A 21118-nucleotide genomic window follows, 5' to 3' on the forward strand; every position below is an offset into this window, starting at 1 on the left:
TAGCAACTTAAATAGAAATTGACACATATTGTACAAGAGTCATCAATTAATTAAGTATTTTCTATGGGAAATAAGCCACAATTTTACTAAAAAATGAATTTATTAACGTTTCGAAGCCCAAATCGTGTTTCGTTGACAAAATACAAAATACTATTAAAATAAACAAAATTGTTGTTGCTAAGTAAAAAAATTCTTCTAATAATTTATTTAATCTGGCTCATTTATATTGGCAATTCAGACGTATATTATACATTTTAAAGTAGAAGACTTTAAAATGATATCGCCAATATTTATGAGTTGCGTTCCTGGGTTCTTTGATAAATAACATAAATAACAATAAAGATAAATAACACTTTGCCTTTCCTCGATGTTTTAGTCTCAAAGAAGGATACTGGATATGAGACTCAAGTGTATAGAAAACCAACACACACCAACAGATATCTCAATTACAAATCAAATCACAACATCAACGTTAAAAAGGGAATCATTAAATCCTTATATGATAGAGCCAAAATTACTTGTTCTAACGAAAATTCATTTTTAGAAGAAAAACAATTGTTAACATCTTTTTTATTAAAAAATGATTCTCCTTTATCGTTTATAAATAAGGAATTGGCAAGATTGGATCGAATGGAACAGAACAACTTAGAACGGGATCCTACAATATTCACAAGAAATAATACAAGGAAAATAACAATACCATATATAAAAGGACTATCCGAGAAACTTAAAACAATAGGAAATAAATTCAACATTTCAACAACATTCAAAACAACAAACACATTGAGATCTATTCTATCTAAAACTAAACCTAACAATGAACAAGAAAGAACAAAGAATTGCATTTATAAAATACCTTGTGAATGCGAACAATTTTATTTAGGTGAAACATCAAGACCATTAAACGTTAGAATAAGTGAACATCAGTCTTATATTAAAAATAGAGAATTTGATAGATCTCAAATATGTCAACACGCATGGGATAATGAACATAGAGTTCAGTGGAGAGATTCAAGTATAGTCTTGAAAGAATCAGATAGTAAAAAAAAAATCAAAGAAGCGGCTCTAATTATGCTAAATGAAACCAATTGTGTCGCAAATTCCTCGGTAGAATTCAGTAGGATGTTGTTACCCATACTGAAAGAGGAAGTAAATAGAAAGAAAATACCAAGATTAGTAAGTCAATAACATATCGAGTTAGTACAAATTTTATATTTTAGTATTACTTATTGTATATCTATGTATTATTAATAATATTTATAATTTAAACATATTAAAGTCAGAATTTGGTATTAGTTTTTTGAAGGTAAATTAAATGTAAGACCAAATACTTACGATGTCGGGATAGTATCACGAGGTTTTTTCCTGGTTTTCCCTCGTGATTTACTAGGGAATCTCTAACGCGAGAATTTTACTGTCATCGTTGCATTTGGTTGTCTTTTTAAAGACAGATCACATGCTATGATTTTTGCGACGGATATTCTTGAGTTGGGATGATTTCATGTAATCGAATGAACTATCTTTTAGTAAAGTCGTCCCAGGAACGCAACTCATAAATATTGGTGATATCATTTTAAAGTCTTCTACTTTAAAATGTATAATATACGTCTGAATTGCCAATATAAATGAGTCAGATTAAATAAATTATTAGAAGAATTTTTTTACTTAGCAACAACATTTTTATTTATTTTAATAGTATTTTGTATTTTGACAACGAAACCCGATTTGGGCTTCGAAACGTTAATAAATTCATTTTTTAGTAAAATTGTGGCTTATTTCCCATAGAAAATACTTAATTATAAAAATGCCACAAGGAAATAGCTTCAGAACAACATTAAGTCATCAATTAGTGGGATATGCAGATGATGTGGCAATTGTAGCGACCAGTGAAAAGATACTGAAAGAGATATCAGAAAGATTAGTAAATGAAGTGTTAGCTGGGTCTACAAATAAATCAAAAGAAAAGGTTATGAAAGTAGGAAGAGAAAGGCAAGATGGGACAAAATTCAATGTAAGTACACAATTAGGAGAGTTTAAGTTTGAGGAAATAGACGAATTTGTAAATCTAGGAGCAAGGGCAAGGATAACAAACAAGTGTGAAGAAATGAAAGAAATTGATGCCAGATTAAGTAAAGCCAATCGATCTGCGGAAGCCATAAATTATTTACTAAGATCAAAACAGCTGTCATGGAATACGAAATTCAGGATTTACAAGACTATAATAAGACCAATAGCGACATATGGATGTGAGACATGAATACTCAACCAAACAACAAAAGAAACAGTAAGAAGATGGGAAAGGAAAATAGAAGAATATTAGGAGGGAACAGAACAGAGGAAGGGTAAATAAGGACAAATGAGGAAGTTTATAATATTTACAAAGAACCACAAATAGATAGCATTATAAAATCAAGAAGGTTACAGTGACTGGGCCACATAGAAAGAATGAACAATGACAGAGTTGTCAAAAAAATAGCATGGAGAGTACCAGATTATAAAAGAAAGAGCGGAAGACCACGAAAGCGATGGAGAGAGGCAGTAGTAGAAGACCTAAAGGAAAAGGGAATAACAGACTGGAAGAAGTTGACAAATAACAGAAAGCTATGGAAAAGAACAACAAAGCTCTGGGCCTAAAAGGGCTGTAAAAAGCTACATACAGGGTGTCCCGAAAAGATTGGTCATAAATTATACCACATATTCTGGGGTCAAAAATAGTTCGATTGAACCTAACTTACCTTTGTACAAATGTGCTCATAAAAAAAGTTACAGCCCTTTGAAGTTACAAAATGAAAATCGATTTTTTTCAATATAGCGAAAACTATTAGAGATTTTTTATTGAAAATGGACATGTATCATTCTTATGGCAGGAAAATCTTAAAACAAAATTATAGTGAAGTTTGTCCAACCCTTCCATACACTTACATACACCCACAACTTCCGCAAAATATCCCACATATATTTGATTATCACGTTACTCGATTTCATTCCACATCCCTTAAGTCCTAAGTCCTAAGTCGCTTAAGATTAAACCATGGCAATTTTCCTGCACATTTAGCTAAAATAGGAATGCGTATCAACTCTCTCTGTTCATGTGATAACTACTCTACTGCAGATTTAAATAATATAATCTTTAATTGTGAACTTAATAAAAACCATACGAAAGCACTAATTGCTAGACTTCAGGAGCGGAATGTAAGTTTACCGCTGAATATTTCACATCTACTAAGCTTCAATACCAAAACTATTAATGATATTATCATACAATTTCTTAAAGATTCTAAAATAAAAATTTAATATGACATCTTCAATCTTCAACTTTCAAATATCTGTGGCAAAAAGTTTATCTAATGCCATCCCCTCTTTGTGAACACACACACACACACTTGTCCAACCCATAAAATTTTTATGGGGGTTTTGTTCTCTTAAACCCCCCCATACTTTTGTATACGTTCCAATTAATTCATTATTGTAGTACTTTTATTAATATTATTAATACATTATTAATTCATTATTGATTTCATGTAATCGAATGAACTATCTTTCAGTAAAGTCGTCCCAGGAACGCAACTCATAAATATTGGCAATATCATTTTAAAGTCTTCTACTTTAAAATGTATCATATGTATCTGAATTGCCGATATAAATGAGTCAAATTAAATAAATTATTAGAAGAATTTTTTTTTTTTACTAAGCAACAACATTTTTGTTTCCATTAGTAGTATTTTGTATTTTGACAACGGCACCCGATTTGGGCGTCGAAACGTTAATAAAATTATTTTTTTCACTTTAATTGTGGCTTATTTCCCATATAAATAATTAATCATAAAAATGCCACAAGGAAATAGCTTCAGAACAACATTGTAGTACTATTAGTTAAACACAACGTTTTTAAAACTTTTTTGCCTCCTAGTATTTTTTCGATAAGCCAGTTTTTATCGAGATGCGGCTTCTTTTTAAATATATTTACATAACAATTTTGTGGGGGTTTTGTTTCTTTAAACCCCCCAAATGTTTATGTACGTTCCAATTAAACTATTATTGTGGTACCATTAGTTAAACACAGTGTTTTTAAAACTTTTTTGCCTCTTAGTCTTTTTTTGACAAGGCACCTTTTACCGAGATGTGGCTTCTTTTTCAAAATATACCTAAAAATGTAAATTATAAATAAATTTTCAGATTATTAACAGGTCTATTATCGTACTCAACCATATACAAATATGTGGTGGATTCGACAAATATTCAAAATATGTCGATAAACACTGGCTTATCGAAAACGTACTAAGAAGCAAAAAAGTTTTAAAAACATTGTGTTTAGCTAATGGTGCCACAATAATAAGAACAAAACCCCCATAAAATTTTTACGGGGTGCACAAATTTCACTTTAATTTTTTTTAAGATGTTGCTGCCATAAAAATGCCACATGTCCATTTTCAATAAAAAATCTCTAAGAGTTTTGGATATATGAAAAAAAAATCGATTTTCATTTTGTAACTTCAAAGGGCTGTAACTTTTTTTGTGTGCACTATTTTATATAGGCAAGTGAGGTTTAATCAACATATTTTTGACCCCAGAATCTGTGGTATAATTTATGACCAATGTTTTCGGGACACCCTGTATATACTTACCTCTAATATCTAAAGTGATTTCTTCTTTTAGTCCAGATCCAGCCCTCTGATAGATTCTATCACTAACTGGATTACTTTCTGTCATGGTTTCGTTTGTTGAATTGACTATGGCATCTACTTGTAAAGAAGAAATATCACCAGACCTTTAGAAAAAAAAATCGATTGATTAAAAAGAAAAAATACAATATGATTTATGCTAATGACCTATTTATGTCCATCATTCTGCCAAGATTTAACGATTTTTAGTAGTAGCCTTAGATTAAAATGTTTGGACTATATTTTAATTTATAATTTTCTATCCGATTTTTGATTTAAACTATTATTTTTAGTTTGCATTTGTTTTTTGTTTCATTCATTTATTTGAGATATTATAATGCTTCCTAAACTCTAATGTGAAATATTTATTAAAGCTTGAAGTACCTTGAGATGAGAGCAAAAAATCGACTTAAAAGTAAAATAGTTTTTGTTAACGCTGTTTGGCAAGTGTCTATTCGCACACAATGTAAATTTACAAGTAAAATATTGTAAACAGAAGTAATTTTTATTGAAAAGACACAAATATTTATAAAATTAGTAACTAAAGAACATAAGAAAGATAACAGATTTTATGTGAGAAAACATGGTATGAATTAAAGTTATTATTTAATGAATATAAAAGTAAATTAACATAAAAAATCTGAATAAGTCAAAATTAATACTGAGTATTTCCTCCTCTGCGTTTTAATGCACTTTTCATATGACCTTATTAGGTTTCTTACTAATTTCTGAAGAATCGCTTCCCAATCTTCTTCATCTAATGCAATTTTTAGCTCCGCCACTGTCACTGGTGTTGGATTACGGACCCAAACTCTGCGTTTGAGCACCAGTAAAACCTCTTCCATGTCGGCACTTTGATCTCAAGAAGTAATACCGGCAGTACGCAATTAGTAATTCACCAGAGGTGGATGCGGGTTTTCCCTGTTAAAATTCGTACGTTTCTATGCGAGACTGGGGCAAAAGCGACTGCCAACATTGCGCGGTCGCCATGCGCGACTACAGATTTTACTTCCAATTTTTCGGAGAGTGGTTCTACTGGGTTTGAGCTTATCCTATACGTGCTCGATGGAATTCTTACCCGGACTTCATGAAGGTCGGTCCATTGTTGTTAGATTGGTGTTGGCCAGGTATTCTTTCGTAATGCGCGGTGTGTGCCGTCGAGCGTTATCATGCTTTAGCATGAAGTGGTCGCCCATGTAGCCGATGTAGGGACTATCATTGTCTTGGAGAATATCCGTAATGTAACGATCCGGTGTCAAACCCCCTCCGCGACCACCACCGGATACAAATAGAATTATTTTCTTCTTCGATATTTTTCCTTCTATAACGTACCCCAAAATATACACGAACCACCTCCATAGCTCACTGTTTCGACTCTGCAGCACTGGCCAAATCGTTCTCTGGGCCTCCGATAGACGTGTCGTCTTCTGTTATTGCTCTACAAGCGCATTCGACTCTCATCAGAGAACAAAACTGCATCATTGGCCAAGGTCCCAATTGACGTGTTCCCTGGCAAACTGAAGTCGAGCTTGTTTCCGACGTGCGTTCAAATTGGCTCTTGTGTGTTAGCTCGTCTGGCAGTCAAAGTGGCAACCTTAAACCTTCTCCTAACTATCCACTGAGTGACGGTGACACCTTGAACATTCCTCAATAATTATTGAAGCTCAACTTCTGTTACGTACCGATTCCGCAAGGCACTCAGGACAATAAATCGATCATCCTTCTCTGTCTTTACACGTCGCCGACCCGAATATGGTCGTTGACTGTAGCTACCGGTCTCCTGGTATCGACAGTAAGCCCTTGATACTACAGACTGGGTCATAATGATGCGACGGACGACAGTCCTCTGACTATATCCCTCTCGTAATTATGCAATTACCTGGACCGCCTTCACTGGTGAAGTATCCATTTTGTAAAATATTCATTTACTGCACTTCTAAATGTACACACAGGTCAACGTTTGAAAAGCGACTGAGACGACCACCGGCAAATTCATACAGGTCTAAATTGCGTAGAACATGCCTGTTACAATGTTTGCTGCATTCCCCATGCCTTACAGAAGAAGACAAATTTTACAATACGTTGACAATTTCCATAAAACAATCATTTTTTGGAATCTGTATAATAAACAATGTTTTTTGCACTAGTTGTTTTAGTTCAAAGAACACAACATGAACTTGGTAAGCAAAGTGGATTTTTTTGCTCTCAAGTGTACATATGTTATTTTTTTCTTTTATTTTTGGATTATTTCTTGTTTTCGATAGTGTATCAATCCAGGGCATTGTAAACTTCGATCCCTTTCGTTTTATCTGCGTATTTTCTAATTTATCATACTAATACTTCCTTTGTTGTAGAAAGAACAATCTAACAATACACGTGTTCTTCTTCCACTATTAATTACATATTTCATATTCATAAAAATTCCAATTGTTAAATCTGCCTACAAAATTATCCATTGATATCATTTTATAGGCTATAAAATTTTTTATTACTTCTGTATCATTGTTATAGTATAATAGTAGGTACAATATAATGATAGAATAGTAAAATTGACTACTAACAAAAAAAGTTAAGACAACAATTTATTGCATATAAAGTGCTACTTTTCCTCCCGAGAATGAAGTTCAAGGGAGGAAAAGGCACTTTACTCCCATGTTATACATATGGTTTTTCCACCTCCCTCAAATTACATGTCATTTTTTTATTTTTAAATAATTTATTTATGTAACTAACAAAATTTATTAAAGAACTAAAACTAACAAGTAGGTACAGTATAACTGTCAACTGTCAAATATAAGTCAAATTATTAATGTAAACATTGCTAAATCAAAATAACAATTTACTGTTTTTTACCATTCTGCAAAATACAGGGTGTTCTATACTTACATAAACGTAAAAATGTATACATATTTACGTATAATAGAAAATAGGTATTGTATCGGACGTCAATAAGTTATTACATCAATGAAATACCATGACGTCACTTTTACTTTTACTCCCTAGGGAGTAAAAGTACTGTGTCTCCCTAGGGAGGAAAAGTACGACTTTTCTCTCTACAATGAGGCCAGGAAATGTATACTTTGGATAGAGATAGGTGGAAAAAAACTTAAAGGTTCACATTCGACAGTAAACGGAAATGAGAAAAAATGGAAACTAAAATCCTTTGGAAGCGCGTTGACTAACTTTCAGGCTATAGACATAACTGCCTAGTTGTTACGCTTAAAGATCTACATTTTTTTAAACAGCTGATATCGCCTGAGATAAGGAAAAAGCTGTTTAACTTCACCAGAAACATTGGCATTCTAGAGTGTAACTGTAATCTATATTAAAGGCCTTAAATAAGGACAGGTCTATTGTTCGGTCAAATTCAGTTTCAGTTCATTTTAGATGTATTTTTATATTTTTTACTGCATTAAATCTCTTATTACAACCCTTAAATAAGTCTCAAGCCAGCTCTGTTCAATAGTACCATTCCATATCTCCTATTTTTACCGTCTCTCCTCATCCCTTACAGACAAATAATTTTGGATTCGGCACAGAAGAAATCTTTCTCTATCTCATCAGCCGTTCTACGGCCAAGAAGTAAGGCTCTTCTACTATACCCACCGTAGGGTGAGACACGTGAGGGTGCAACCTCCTCTCGACCTTCTCAGCCTTTCTTTTGGGCTGAAACGAAATAGCAACACGTACGTTACGTGCACGAACAGTAATCATAAACAGTAATTCGGGAGTGACGCCATACACGATTTCTCAACAGTTAAAACGTGAGGCACGTGGTACGAAAACAGTCATCTCGTATGTGACCGGCTTAAGTGTCCCGGACAAGGTTTGTGTTAGTTTGGTAAGACTTTATACACATGTTAATATTGTCTGTGTAAAACCTTACACCTCATCCTTTATACTTAAAAATGAACCAGTAAATCCTCATATACAGTCCACACCCTCTGAAAGTATATTCATACTGTCACATGTGCACAAGTTATCGTACAGTTGTTTTTACACAATTCAGACCAGTTCTAATTTAAGTGTTCTGAAACATGAACCAAGAGATGTTTTTAGCCGAACTAGTATTCTGAATCCTTTACTTTCTAATGATCCTTATTATATAAGATAAGTGTATCAACATACTCACTCAGCGCTCATGTTTTACCCAAACTAATGGCAAACTAAGAACAAGTGAAGATTTGCCCATGGAATCAAGTCTCAGTTTCAGTTCTATTCTCTTTCTTAAGATTCCATCTTCTATCGAAGGTTGAATATCAACATGGCAATTCTTATTTTACTTACAGCAGCTCTAAATATTTGGTTAAAGCTCAGACTCAACCATTCCCTTAGATTTAGTAACCAGGAGGTTCGTCTTCTTCCTACATCTCTTTTACCTTTTATTTTATCCTCCATAATCAAACGCAGCAGACTATAACGAGGACCTCTTATTATATGATCGAAATATTCAAGCTTTCACCTCTTAATTGTCTGTACAATTTCTTCCCTCTTAATTAACCCTATTAACTCCTTCAATATTGCTAATCTTGTCTACCCATGATGTTAATAGCATCATTCTTCGATAACACCAGCGCTCAAAAGCTTCCAATTTCTTAATTTCTCATTGCTTCAATGTCCAGGCCTCAGATCCGTAGAGCAAAATTGGAAAAACGTAGCAGCGCAACATCCTTATTGTTAGATCTATTCTTAGGTCTCTGCTACATACTAGATGTTTAATTTTCACAAATTTTGCTCCTGCCATTTATATACGCCTTTAATCTCTTGTATTTGTTCTACGTTTTGACTAACCAATGTTCCTAGATATTTGTGTTTGTCTACCCTTTCTATCTGGATGTTATTACTATGAAGTGCCTCGTTATCTTTTGGATGTTTTTTAATGACCATGAATTTTGTTTTCTCCCTTTTTTTACTCGTCATACGTCACTTCAACTGACCTGTGAACTAAAACTAACGGAAAACTGTACCGATCATGTAGAAGGGCTCTATCTATGGGGCCTCTTAGGGCTATGGACCAAAATTTATTATTGGATCGAGATTTTCAAAGCCTACAATCTACAACATATTCATTTTTGCAAATTGTTCACTACCTTTGGAATGGCATATTTCAAAATATAGACTTACCATAGTATCATCCTATTATTGATATTGGAATCACAAGGGAAAGGATAAGGAGAGTGTCTCGTTTCGCAGACAGTGCTGTAGTCTGTGAGATGTTGGGAAGGCAGCGTCTCGCTCCATCTGGTGAGCGATTGTGGCAGTACGTAGTCGGGAGCCACCCCTAAGGGTTCCTGGTTCATTTTTAACCGCATCAAGGATAACTGTAACAAAAATTAAAATGTTATTTATCGCTTCCAGTAAAAGAAAAATAAATTAAAGGTCACCGATATCATATTCATAAGAATAATAGAAGCGTTCGAAATGTGGTATGTCAAAAAATATGAATTTCGGTCAAGGGTAAAGTACCTCTATTTCTCTCAATATCGAAAATTCTTATGATAAAAAGTTGTTTGGAATTAAAAACTAAGATCAAATATGCAATTACATGCTTCTAATTGAAAAAAAAAATTCTTAAATTTATGGATATCCAACATCATTTTTAATTATTACAAATATGATAACTCGTTTATTATTCATTTTACGAAAAAAGTTATTCTTCATAAAAAGCTTTGCATGATCTAAAATCTAAGACGCAACCATGAGATATCAACTTTTATTAATTTTATACGAGATGTGTCAAAAAATATGAAATTCGCTCAAGATTATAGTACCTTTACATTTCACAATATTTCAATTAGAAAGAGGTAATTGCATATTGAAACATAGTTTTAATTCTAAACAACTTTTTTAATAACCGTTTTCAATATTGTGAAAAATAAAGGTACTTTACTCTTGAGTGAAATTCATATTTTTTGACATACCTCGTATAAAATTAATAAAATGTAACATCTGATGGTTGCGTCTTCGGTCTTAGGACATACAGAGCTTTTTATAAAGAATACCTTTTTTTCGTAAAAGTAATAATAAAAGAGTTATCGTATGTGTAATAAATAAAAACGAAGTTAGTATCAATAAATTTGAGAAAAATTTGGAAAATATCTTTTTCCAATTAGAAGCATGTAATTGCATATTTGAGCTTAGTTTTTATTTCCAAACAACTTTTCATAATAAGAATTTTCGATATTGAGAGAAATAAAGGTACTTTACTCTTAAATGAAGTTCATATTTTTTGGCATACCCCGTATAATATTAACAAAATTTGATATCTGATGATTTAATCTTAGGTTTTAAAGCATGCAGAACTTTTTATAAAGAATAACCTTTTTTCGTAAAATGAATAACAAAAAAGTTTCCCATATGTTTTCAACTTAAGTAGACCCGCTGTATACTGATGGTCAAAAATAATGCAACACCTAGAAAGACAAATATTTTTGAAATATTTATTTATGGAAGTATAAATAATAATATTCTTATTATTTGATAACATTATAAACAAATTTTCGACGTCATTTTCGTCAAAAAATTAATAATGAGTAGCTTCGTCTTGATTTTCTATAGTCATTTACTCTATGTGGTGTTGATCGAATTAAGTGGTCTATACCATATTGCAGAATGCGTTAATCACCCAATACGAAGAATAGCTGAAGTGCAGATTCCTGGAAGGAGTAGGAGAGAAAGACCAAAAAAGACCTGGGGGAGACGATAAGGCAGGACATGTTGGTAAAGGGGATTAACATTGATATGGCCCAAGATATAATTGTGTGGAGAAATGCAATTAGGGAAGCCGACCCCGCATAGGGATAAGGCAAAGAGAATGATGATACCATATTGCAGAATGCTCATCCAGGTTCTTTTTATGGTATGCAACAAATCTTCCGCTGGTGGACGTGGCAATCGATTTAGGTTTCGACCTACCTTATCCCGCACCTGCATCATTCGATGGGTGACAAGTCAGGTGATCTTGGTGGCCACTTCAGTGTCTATAAAATTATTCTACGAACTCTCACGGGCAATATGAGGTCCTGCGTCATCCTGTTTAAAGATCGCATTTTTGGAATGATACGGTTGATTTCGCAATCAGATGTAAAGGGCAGTGCGACAGTGCGCGTAGAGTAAATGTCTTGTTGCTTAGTAAAGTCAACTTAATTGTCTTTACAAAGACACGCTAATTGTATCCGAACGTCTGCAATTCCTCCGGTGAGTACCGATCCCACAAGGTTAGAAGTCACTTTTATTTATTGATTTTTAATAAAAAAAGTCCTACCCAGCTGGGATTCGAACCCACAACCTCTGGATCTAAAGGTAGGTTATCTTACCACTGAGCACAGAGGGATAAAAATAATTTAATACGTTTTAATATGAGTATCAATTTGTAATGGATAGTTGCCGAGGCATTTAAGCTAAATTAAAAAATAAATTGTTTTTCAAACAAATTCCGTTTTTTTATGCAAGTAGATAATTAGTTTCAGAAATAAAAATATATGAAAAAAATATTTTTAAGAAAGGCTCGTCTTTAGTTACGAGTGACTAAAATTAAACCTCGAATTAAACATATTACAAAAAAATCAACCAAAAAGCAAAAAATAAAAAAAAATTGAAAAAATCTAACACATCCTTAAAATAAAAGCGTGGCGCGTCTTCATCGAATAAACGGTTTTCGCCCCACGCTTTTTCTTAAACGAATGTGTTAGATTTTTTTAATTTTTTTTATTTTTTGCTTTTTGCACTCGTAACTAAAGAAAAGCGTTTCTTAAAAATATTTTCCGCAAATCGCCAGGAAATTTTGACATTCCTGTCAAAATTTCTTGAAGAAAAAGTCAGGACTTCCTTACTGTAAGGAAATGTCATTTCCTTACTGTAAGGAAATGATATTTTCCACCTACCTCTACCGAAAGTATACTTTTCCGAACCTGATTGTAGGGAGCAAAGTTGTACTTTTCCTCCCTAGGGAGGAAAATATTTTTCCTCCCTAGGGAGGAAAAGTAAAAGTGACGTCATGGTATTTCATTCATGAAATATAACTTATTGACGCCCTGTACAATATCTATTTTATATTACGTAAGTATCTATACATTTTAACGTTTATTTAAAAACACTCTGTATTTTGCAGAATGGTAAAAAACAGTAAATTGTTATTCTGATTTAACATTGTTTACATTAATAATTTGACTTATATTTGACAGTTGACAGTTATATTGTACCTAATTGTTAGTTTTAGTTCTAATAAATTTTGTTGGTTAGTTACATAAATAAATTAAGTAAAAATGAAAAAATGACTTATTATTTGAGGAAGGTGGAAAAACCATATGTATAACATGGGAGTAAAGTGTCTTTTCCTCCCTTGAATGATTACTGCCCTCCGCTACGCGTCGGGCAGTAAACTTCATTCTCGGGAGGAAAAGTAGCACTTTCCTCCCTTGTTATACAAATAGCTATTCCGTACAGTTGTTAGTGTTTGACAATTCAACCTCAATACGTTTCCATAGTAACCCAAGTAATTTTATTAGGAATTTCAAAGCACCATTTATTTGGGAATAAAATTATCGCGTTTTTTTTAAATCAATCAATATCTGTCGAATTTTAAACGATTTGCGGAAAAATAGTATGTTTACCTCGTAGGAAAAGCCACATTCCTGGACTCTGTGTTGCTAAGTCTCGGCTTGCGCCTCGACTTAGCAATCTTCACAGTCGTCCAGGAATGTTAAGCTTTTCCTACCCGGTAAACAATGTACTATTCTTTCATATTTTTTTATTTTTTACTTTTTAGTCTTACACTTTTCAAACATTAAAATATATCGTCATGTTTATTAAAATATGTATAAAACATATGATGTACAAACATGAAGAATAGGGGATTCAAAGATGGCACCGGGCATACAGACGTGTGTCCAATGTGCTGATAATTTTATTGTAAATACTAAGTATATCGTTTGCGATTTGTGTATTAAACCATATAATTTGCATTGTGCTAAAGTGAAAGATCAAGTGCTAAAAATTAAACAAGATTGTGTTAATTTAAAGTGGTTTTGTGGCAATTGTTTTACGATAGCTGAAAATAGACTTAACAAAAACGAGTCTGAATATCAACTTAATGAAAAGAAAACAAAAGAAGTATTGGAAAAAACTTGTAAGTTAATTGATCTTATTGAAAATAATGGTACACTAACAAACAGTCAGCGTCAATGGAGCGATGTTGTAAAAACGAAAAAAACCGAACCACTTATTATAAAACCAAAAAATCAAAATCAAACTTGTTTAACAACAAAAACTGTATTAGCACAAAAATTTAGTCCAGTTGATATAAATGTGTCGGTTGAAAATGTTAAATCTTGTGCTAAAGGATCGATTGCAATTCACTGTAATAATAAGGAGTCTTTGGATAATTTGAAAATTAATGCTGAAAAAGTTCTTGGAGCAGATTATGAGATAAAAATTGCAAGTATATCTAAACCTAAGATCAAGATCATAAATGTCCACGAAAAAGACATTGAAGATATTGACAGCTTTGTTGATAGTTTTAAAAAACAAAATTTGATTGACGGTATAGAAACTTACATTAAAATATTACGTAAATATAAATCGAAAACTAATAACCGTAATGCACTTAATGTAATAGTGGAAATTTCAGCAGATAGATTTAATTATCTAATTAATGAAAGGGAAAAAATACATATAGGATGGAATAGCTACAGATTTTTTGAACACGTAAATATTATTCGTTGTTTTCGGTGCTGGAAATTTGGGCATTTTGCAGATAAATGTACTTCACAGGATGTTTGTCCATTATGTGGAGGTCAACACAAAAAAGATGAGTGCAGAATTACTAACGATTATTTTACTTGTGTTAACTGTAAATATGCAAATGAAATTCTTAAACTTAAACATGTTAATTATAACCATAATGTATTTGATAGAAATTGTAGTAGTTATCAAAGACAGTTATTAAAAGCCAAAGAAAGAATAGGGTATAATATCTAGCCATCAAAGACGCCTTCAAATATTACACGCACAAATAAAAAGTGTACAGATAATCTTCTTCTTTCTTGTATTAATGCTGAAAGTTACTATAAACATTGCGATGAAATCAAACTTTATGTTCAGGTATATGACCCACACATTTTATGTTTGACGGAAACTTGTGTCACTAGCGATTTTTCAGATTCAGAGCTACAGATCCCTGAATATGTAATGGCGCGTTGTGATTCTAGTAGTCGTCATACAGGAGGAGTTCTAATTTATACGAAAGAATACATAAAAGTCAATAATATCAAAACATTTATTATTGACAAGAGTTTGTGGGTTTTGTCTTTGGATGTTGTAATTAATGGATCATATTATGGAATAGTGGGTATTTATAGATCGCCAAGTGGTAGTATAAGTGAATTCATTGATATATTTTTCAAGTGGATGGATGATTATTATGAATCACATAGTAGTTGTAGTATAGTCATTGCTGGAGATTTCAACATACATTATGATAAAAATTGTCAGGGTAAAAGTAAATTGAAAGAATATATAGAAAATAATGGAATGCAGCAACTTGTAAATGAATATACAAGAATTTTTAAAGATTCAAAATCTATGATTGATCTTGTCATAAGTAATGACTATACGTTAACTGCTTATGTAGAAAAAAATTACATAATATCTGATCACTGTATTGTCCATGTGCTCAATAATAAAGTAACTAAAAATGAAGTCATTGAAACAAAACAAATTCGTTCTAAAATAATATATGATAATATGGTAAACATGTTGATTGAAAAAGATTGGGCATATTCTTCGGTAAACATCGATGAGGTTACTGATACTTTCATCAGTAATATCGTAGATGTTTTGGATAGAGTGTCACCAGTTAAAACTGTGGAAGTTAAGAACTTTGGTAATAAATGGTTTGACAACACTTGTAAATTGGCAGTTAAGAATAAAAATCTTGCTTATAAAAGATTTTTGTTTACAAACGATTGCGTAGATTGGAATAACTATAAAATTGAAAGAAATAACTGTGTTAGAATTTTAAAACAAGTTAAAATTAGATTTTATGAGTCAAATATTGATAGGAATAGGGGTAATTCTAAACAAATGTGGAAACATCTCAAACAGTTAGTAGGAACTAATAAAACTATATCACAATTTCAAAGTCTTGAACATGAAGGTGTAACATATAGTGTAAATTTGGCAAACATATTAAATCAATATTATGTTGATAGTATTAAAGCTATTATTATAAGTTTTGAAAAAAATAGTGATATTAATTTAAATTTGCAGACAGTTGTTTCATCTGATGTAAATTTTGAAACTTTTGAGAGCATATCACTAAACCAACTATATGATATAATCAAAGTACAATATAAAAAAAATAGTACGGATGAAGTAGGTCTTGATATTATCAAAAATCTATTTCATGTGTTAGGTTATCCTTTATTAAATTTAATTAATATGAGTTTAGAGAAGGGCCTGGTGCCCAAGCAATTTAAAATATCAACTATAGTTCCTGTTCCAAAAGTTCCTAATACTAATAAACTTGATCAATTACGTCCAATAAATATGCTTCCATTTTGTGAAAAAGTTTTAGAAATTGTGGTGTACAATCAACTGATTAAATTTATTACTTCAAATAATATCCTGTATAATTACCAGTCTGGATTTAGAAATTCTCATTCATGTGAGACCGCATTACAGTTAGTTGTCTCAGATATGAAAAGTATTTTAGATACGACAGGGGTCGGTATATGCGCAGTTTTTATAGATCTCAAAAGAGCATTTGAAACAATAGATCGTCATATACTTCTTTTGAAATTAAAGAAATATGGTTTTAACGGGACAGTTTTTAATTGGCTGGAAAATTATCTGTCAAATAGGTACCAAAGGACTAAATTAAATAGTGAAATGTCAAATCCACAGTTAAATGATATTGGTGTGCCGCAAGGCAGTGTACTTGGACCTCTACTTTTCATATTATACATTAATGATTTGGGAAACGTATTAAGCAAATGTAAAATTCATCTTTTTGCTGATGACACATTAATATATTTTTATGGGGAAGATTTTGTTGATGTAGTGGACACGATGAATCGTGAATTGCATTTATTAACTGAAAGATTTAAGTTAAACAAATTGAAAGTCAATGAGTTAAAATCCAAATACATGTTTATTGGTAATAATACTCTTTTCGGGAAATTCTTAAGTTCGGATGTTCACATTAAATTAAATAATGAAAAAATTGAAATGGTTCAGGAAATAAAGTATTTGGGATTCATATTGGATAGGGAACTAACTTTTAGTAAACATGTTGATTACATTTGCAGAAAGATAGGGAAGAAAATAGGTTTTTTTCGAAGAGTATCACCATTTTTGACATTTCAAACTAAATTAACAATTTATAATTCGTTAATATTACCTCACTTTTTATATTGTTGTTCATTGATTTATACAGGATGTTCCAATTATGACAGGCTTCAAATTCTCCAAAATAAGGCTATGCGAGTAATATTGAGATGCAATCGATATACTCGAATTCAAGATATGCTGAAAACTTTAAATTGGTTAAAAGTTGAACATTTTATGTATGTCCAATCTATGACATTCTTATTTAAGATGGTAAACCATTTATTGCTTGAGTATTTGAACAGTCAGTTGGTCCCGATAGCAAATGTTCATGAGCATAGCACTAGAGCTGCAAATTCAATAAATTTTTATGTTAGAACAACCAACAAGTCCAGTTCAATGAAAAGCTTGTTTCATAAAGGAATTGTACAGTTCAATAATATACCTTATCACATTAAAAATAGCCATAATGCAACTATCTTTAAGAGATTATTAATCCATTATATTAAAACTAAGACCTAGAGACCAATTGGCAATGTTTGTTGTTCTTCCAGTGTTTTTATTTTTATTTTCTTTTTTCTTTTTTTATTTATATATTGAATGTTTCTGATTAATTTAATTTGACAATGCTTATTTCTTTATTTGTTTAGTCTCATGTTTTTAATTTTTGTAATACTTTATGATAATTATACAGCGCTCCTTGTCTTGACAATTCTTATGTAATTTGTACAGGTGTGGAGTGCAATGTTTTTGTTTTGTGTATTATCTATTATGATAAATAAATAAATATCTATATCTATAATAGTCGGAATCGGCAAAAAATTTGAAACTTTATTGTTTATTTATGAAGCATAACGTAAACAATTAACGTAAAAAGTGAAATTATGTTTATTAGTTACAATCTGTAAAAGTTTCAAGTTTCTTCATTGTAAAAAACAAGAGAATTCAAGCATTTTCCGTTAAAATCGTTTTTTTATTTAAACAATTAATAAACAAAACTTTTTTTATTGACTATTCGTGTATTGTTCCTGCGAATGCATAGGTCTGCAAATTTTTAGTCATTAGACAAAATGAATTCTAATGTTAATTGTAGCACAAAACGTCTCTCCCGTTGATTTTTCTAAGACTACGATAAAAACACGAATTTTTTGAATTCGAGTTTTGGTTGAAGTTTTGTTTCGTATCGTATTGAAATTTGACACGAATAAACGACGATTTACATATAAACAAATATATTATGAGCGTTCAAAATTTTAAACTTTATTGTTTATCTATGAAGCATAACGTAAACAATTAACGTAAAAAGTGAAATTATGTATAGCTCATATCATTAGCTACAATCCGTAAAAGTTTTAAGTTTCTACATTGTAAAAAACAAGAGAATTTAAGCATTTTCCATTAAAATCGTGTTTTTATTTAAAGAATTAATAAACATAAAAAAATTTTATTGACTATGTGTGTATTGTTCCCGCGAATTCATATGTCTGCAAATTTTCATTAATTTGCATTGAAGAAAAGTCAGTCAAATTAACGTCTAAAGATTTGATGCAAACTATTGAAGTAAAGAAAAGCGTTTAATAAATATATGTAGTTCAAGTCAAAAATTTAAAGCGGGTCGATTTCTATGCACGCAAGTTTAGTTACTAGGTATATATTTATGTACCATTTAAAACGAAATATTGCGAGTTTGATAAGATTTTACATTCGCAAAAAAACTACTGCAAAGGTTAGCAAAAAAAAAGAGCGGTTTGTTAATACCTTTCTTAATCCGGGATACATTCAGTTTCGAACTCTCACACTCGTTTTCCTCAATTTTCCTCGATCTTATCCTTAAATATTGCTATGGACCTGCATGTCCAATATCAGGTTTACAATAAAGGCAATAGATATTGTATAGCTTAAAATTGTAACACCTACACTATATTACATCCTTCTGTACCCTTTTGTATTCTATGGGAGACCACCTCGTTAGTATTCCTTAGTTCATGCATAATGGCACTGACATATGATAAGAAAAGGTATACTAATCTTTGTGCACCAAAATCCGACAGGAGAAGACAAGCACACAGGGCTTTCAAGCTGTTATCCAGCGAAATCTGTTTGACAATAAAACATAAATATGAATATAAATATAATCAGGCATGAGAATAGACACATGGAATATAGTACGTATCTACGAAACAGTAAGACACAAAACACCATACGTGAGATGATAAGGCTTAATACACCAGTTCTTGAGTTAAGCGAGATGGTGAAGCATGTATCTCTTGAGCATGTATCTCATTTCTTATGTCTCCCCTCAAAACTTTTCTACCCATTTTCCAGTACATGTCTGGTTCTGACCGCAAATGATCTCTCTCCTTCCCTGTTTCTGACGGTTTACAAACTAGATTTGAATTCCTTCCTGTTATTAGTAATTATTAAGTCTTCTATGGAAAGAAATTAATAATTTGTGGTATTTTTTTTTCGCTACCCGACAACATTGTCGTGTAATAAAATGTTGACGTTTTCCCAAAAATTATCGTACCAGAAATGTTAAATTTGTTGCACGATTTACTGAATAGGAACAGTAAACTTTTGAATACTAGTAACCACCTCGTAATTTATTTAGAATGCGTCAGTATTTATTATTTAAAATGCACACCGTAAATAATCATTAAAAACCCATAAATTATAATATACGAGTAAACTATTAAAGTTTAATTCATGCTATTTTAATGTAATATATGCATTGCTGGTAATTTAGCCACTTCTAAAGGTTTATGAATGTATTGTACAGGGTATAAAAGCAAAAATAAAACATTAAAAACATATACCGGGTTAAACTGTTAAATTCCAGCTTTCGTAATAATTATTTTACGTCAAAAGTCATGATATTCTACTTGTAGAGGACTGAAATCTGCAATGAAAACAAAATGTTAAAATTGTATTGCTGTAAAAGTTAAGACACACATAATGAATAATTTGTATAACGGGTTGCGTTTTGTCATGCTGGAGTTAGATATTCCTCAGCAATTCGCTCCGAGCGTTAACAAAGTGTCAAAGCAAAATCGACCGACCTGCTCATGGTGGCGATTTTTTGAAAGTTTGTAAGGACGCTTTGGGTATTTTTAAATGGGACATTTTAAAAAAATGCCGTGTCATGTTAGTGATATTATGTATTAATATAAACAGAAAATAAAAACGCACTTAATCTGATATGAAATCTTCACTTTCTAATATTGATTATGAGTTTGATTCTGTATGCATAACCTCACTATGGCAGTTTATGTCAATAAATTTGTATTAACGAAAAAGAAAATATTTTTGTTGCACTATAAATTATACTATAAATTAATAACTAATGAATTCTAACAATTATATTCGGTTATTATCACTAAAAAATAAAATATTCAAGTTTAACAAAATAATCCCATAAGACTCAATGTTAAAACGTTCTTACAAAATCTGACAGCGTCTCAAGTGACTGTACAAGTACAAGTACTGTACATGTTTGTACAAGTACAATTATTAAGAAACACGGCTCCAGTATTTTTCAAACGTTTTATTAATAGTATGGTATAACTAGATCCAAACCCAGACATCCAAAGTGAAAGTTATCCTCCGACACCAAATTGTTCTATATGGTCCAGATATTGTTCAGTAAAAAGTTACACCATTTTGAGCATCCGGTTTGGGGGGGGGGGAATGGGGGAGGATTCGGTAAATTAGTAGTTTTTTTATCTTTTCGTGAATATTTCTAAAAATATGCTTTCGCGTAAACAATGTTCTATACAAAAATGTTCTACATCAAATTTAAAACCAAAAAGGTCCGATACATAATTGTTATAAAATCAACGATTCCAGAGTTACGGAGGGTGAAAAGTGGAGGTTTTCGATACTTTTCATATATGTTGGGAAATTTATAATATTTTGACTGATTGAAAGAAATTTTCTTTAACAGGATTTACTATTTCAGTGGCCGATGGTATGTTAGTGATAAGCCCTTGAAGAAATATCAACCTCACCACTCAAAATCATCATCAATTGCCCAAAAAATATAAAAAGTATCGAAAACCTCCACATTTCACCCTCCGTAACTCTGGAACCGTTGATTTTATAACAATTATGGATAGGACCATTTTTGTTGT

General features: G+C 31.6%; 1 protein-coding gene across 1 annotated transcript in view; it reads right to left on the bottom strand.

Annotated features, from left to right (window-relative positions):
• Positions 1-21118, bottom strand: part of LOC114331990 (protein GDAP2 homolog) — a 301926-nt gene that overhangs the window by 150539 nt on the left and 130269 nt on the right. The window contains exons 2-3 of the mRNA XM_050644685.1: positions 9786-9982; positions 4626-4768 (exon numbers count right to left, since the gene is read on the bottom strand). Of these exons, the coding sequence (XP_050500642.1) occupies positions 4626-4768; positions 9786-9973 (331 nt within the window). The 5' untranslated portion in view covers positions 9974-9982. The remainder of the gene's footprint in view (positions 1-4625; positions 4769-9785; positions 9983-21118) is intronic.

Source organism: Diabrotica virgifera, chromosome 2, assembly GCF_917563875.1.
Source record: "Diabrotica virgifera virgifera chromosome 2, PGI_DIABVI_V3a".
Taxonomy (NCBI): domain Eukaryota; kingdom Metazoa; phylum Arthropoda; class Insecta; order Coleoptera; family Chrysomelidae; genus Diabrotica; species Diabrotica virgifera.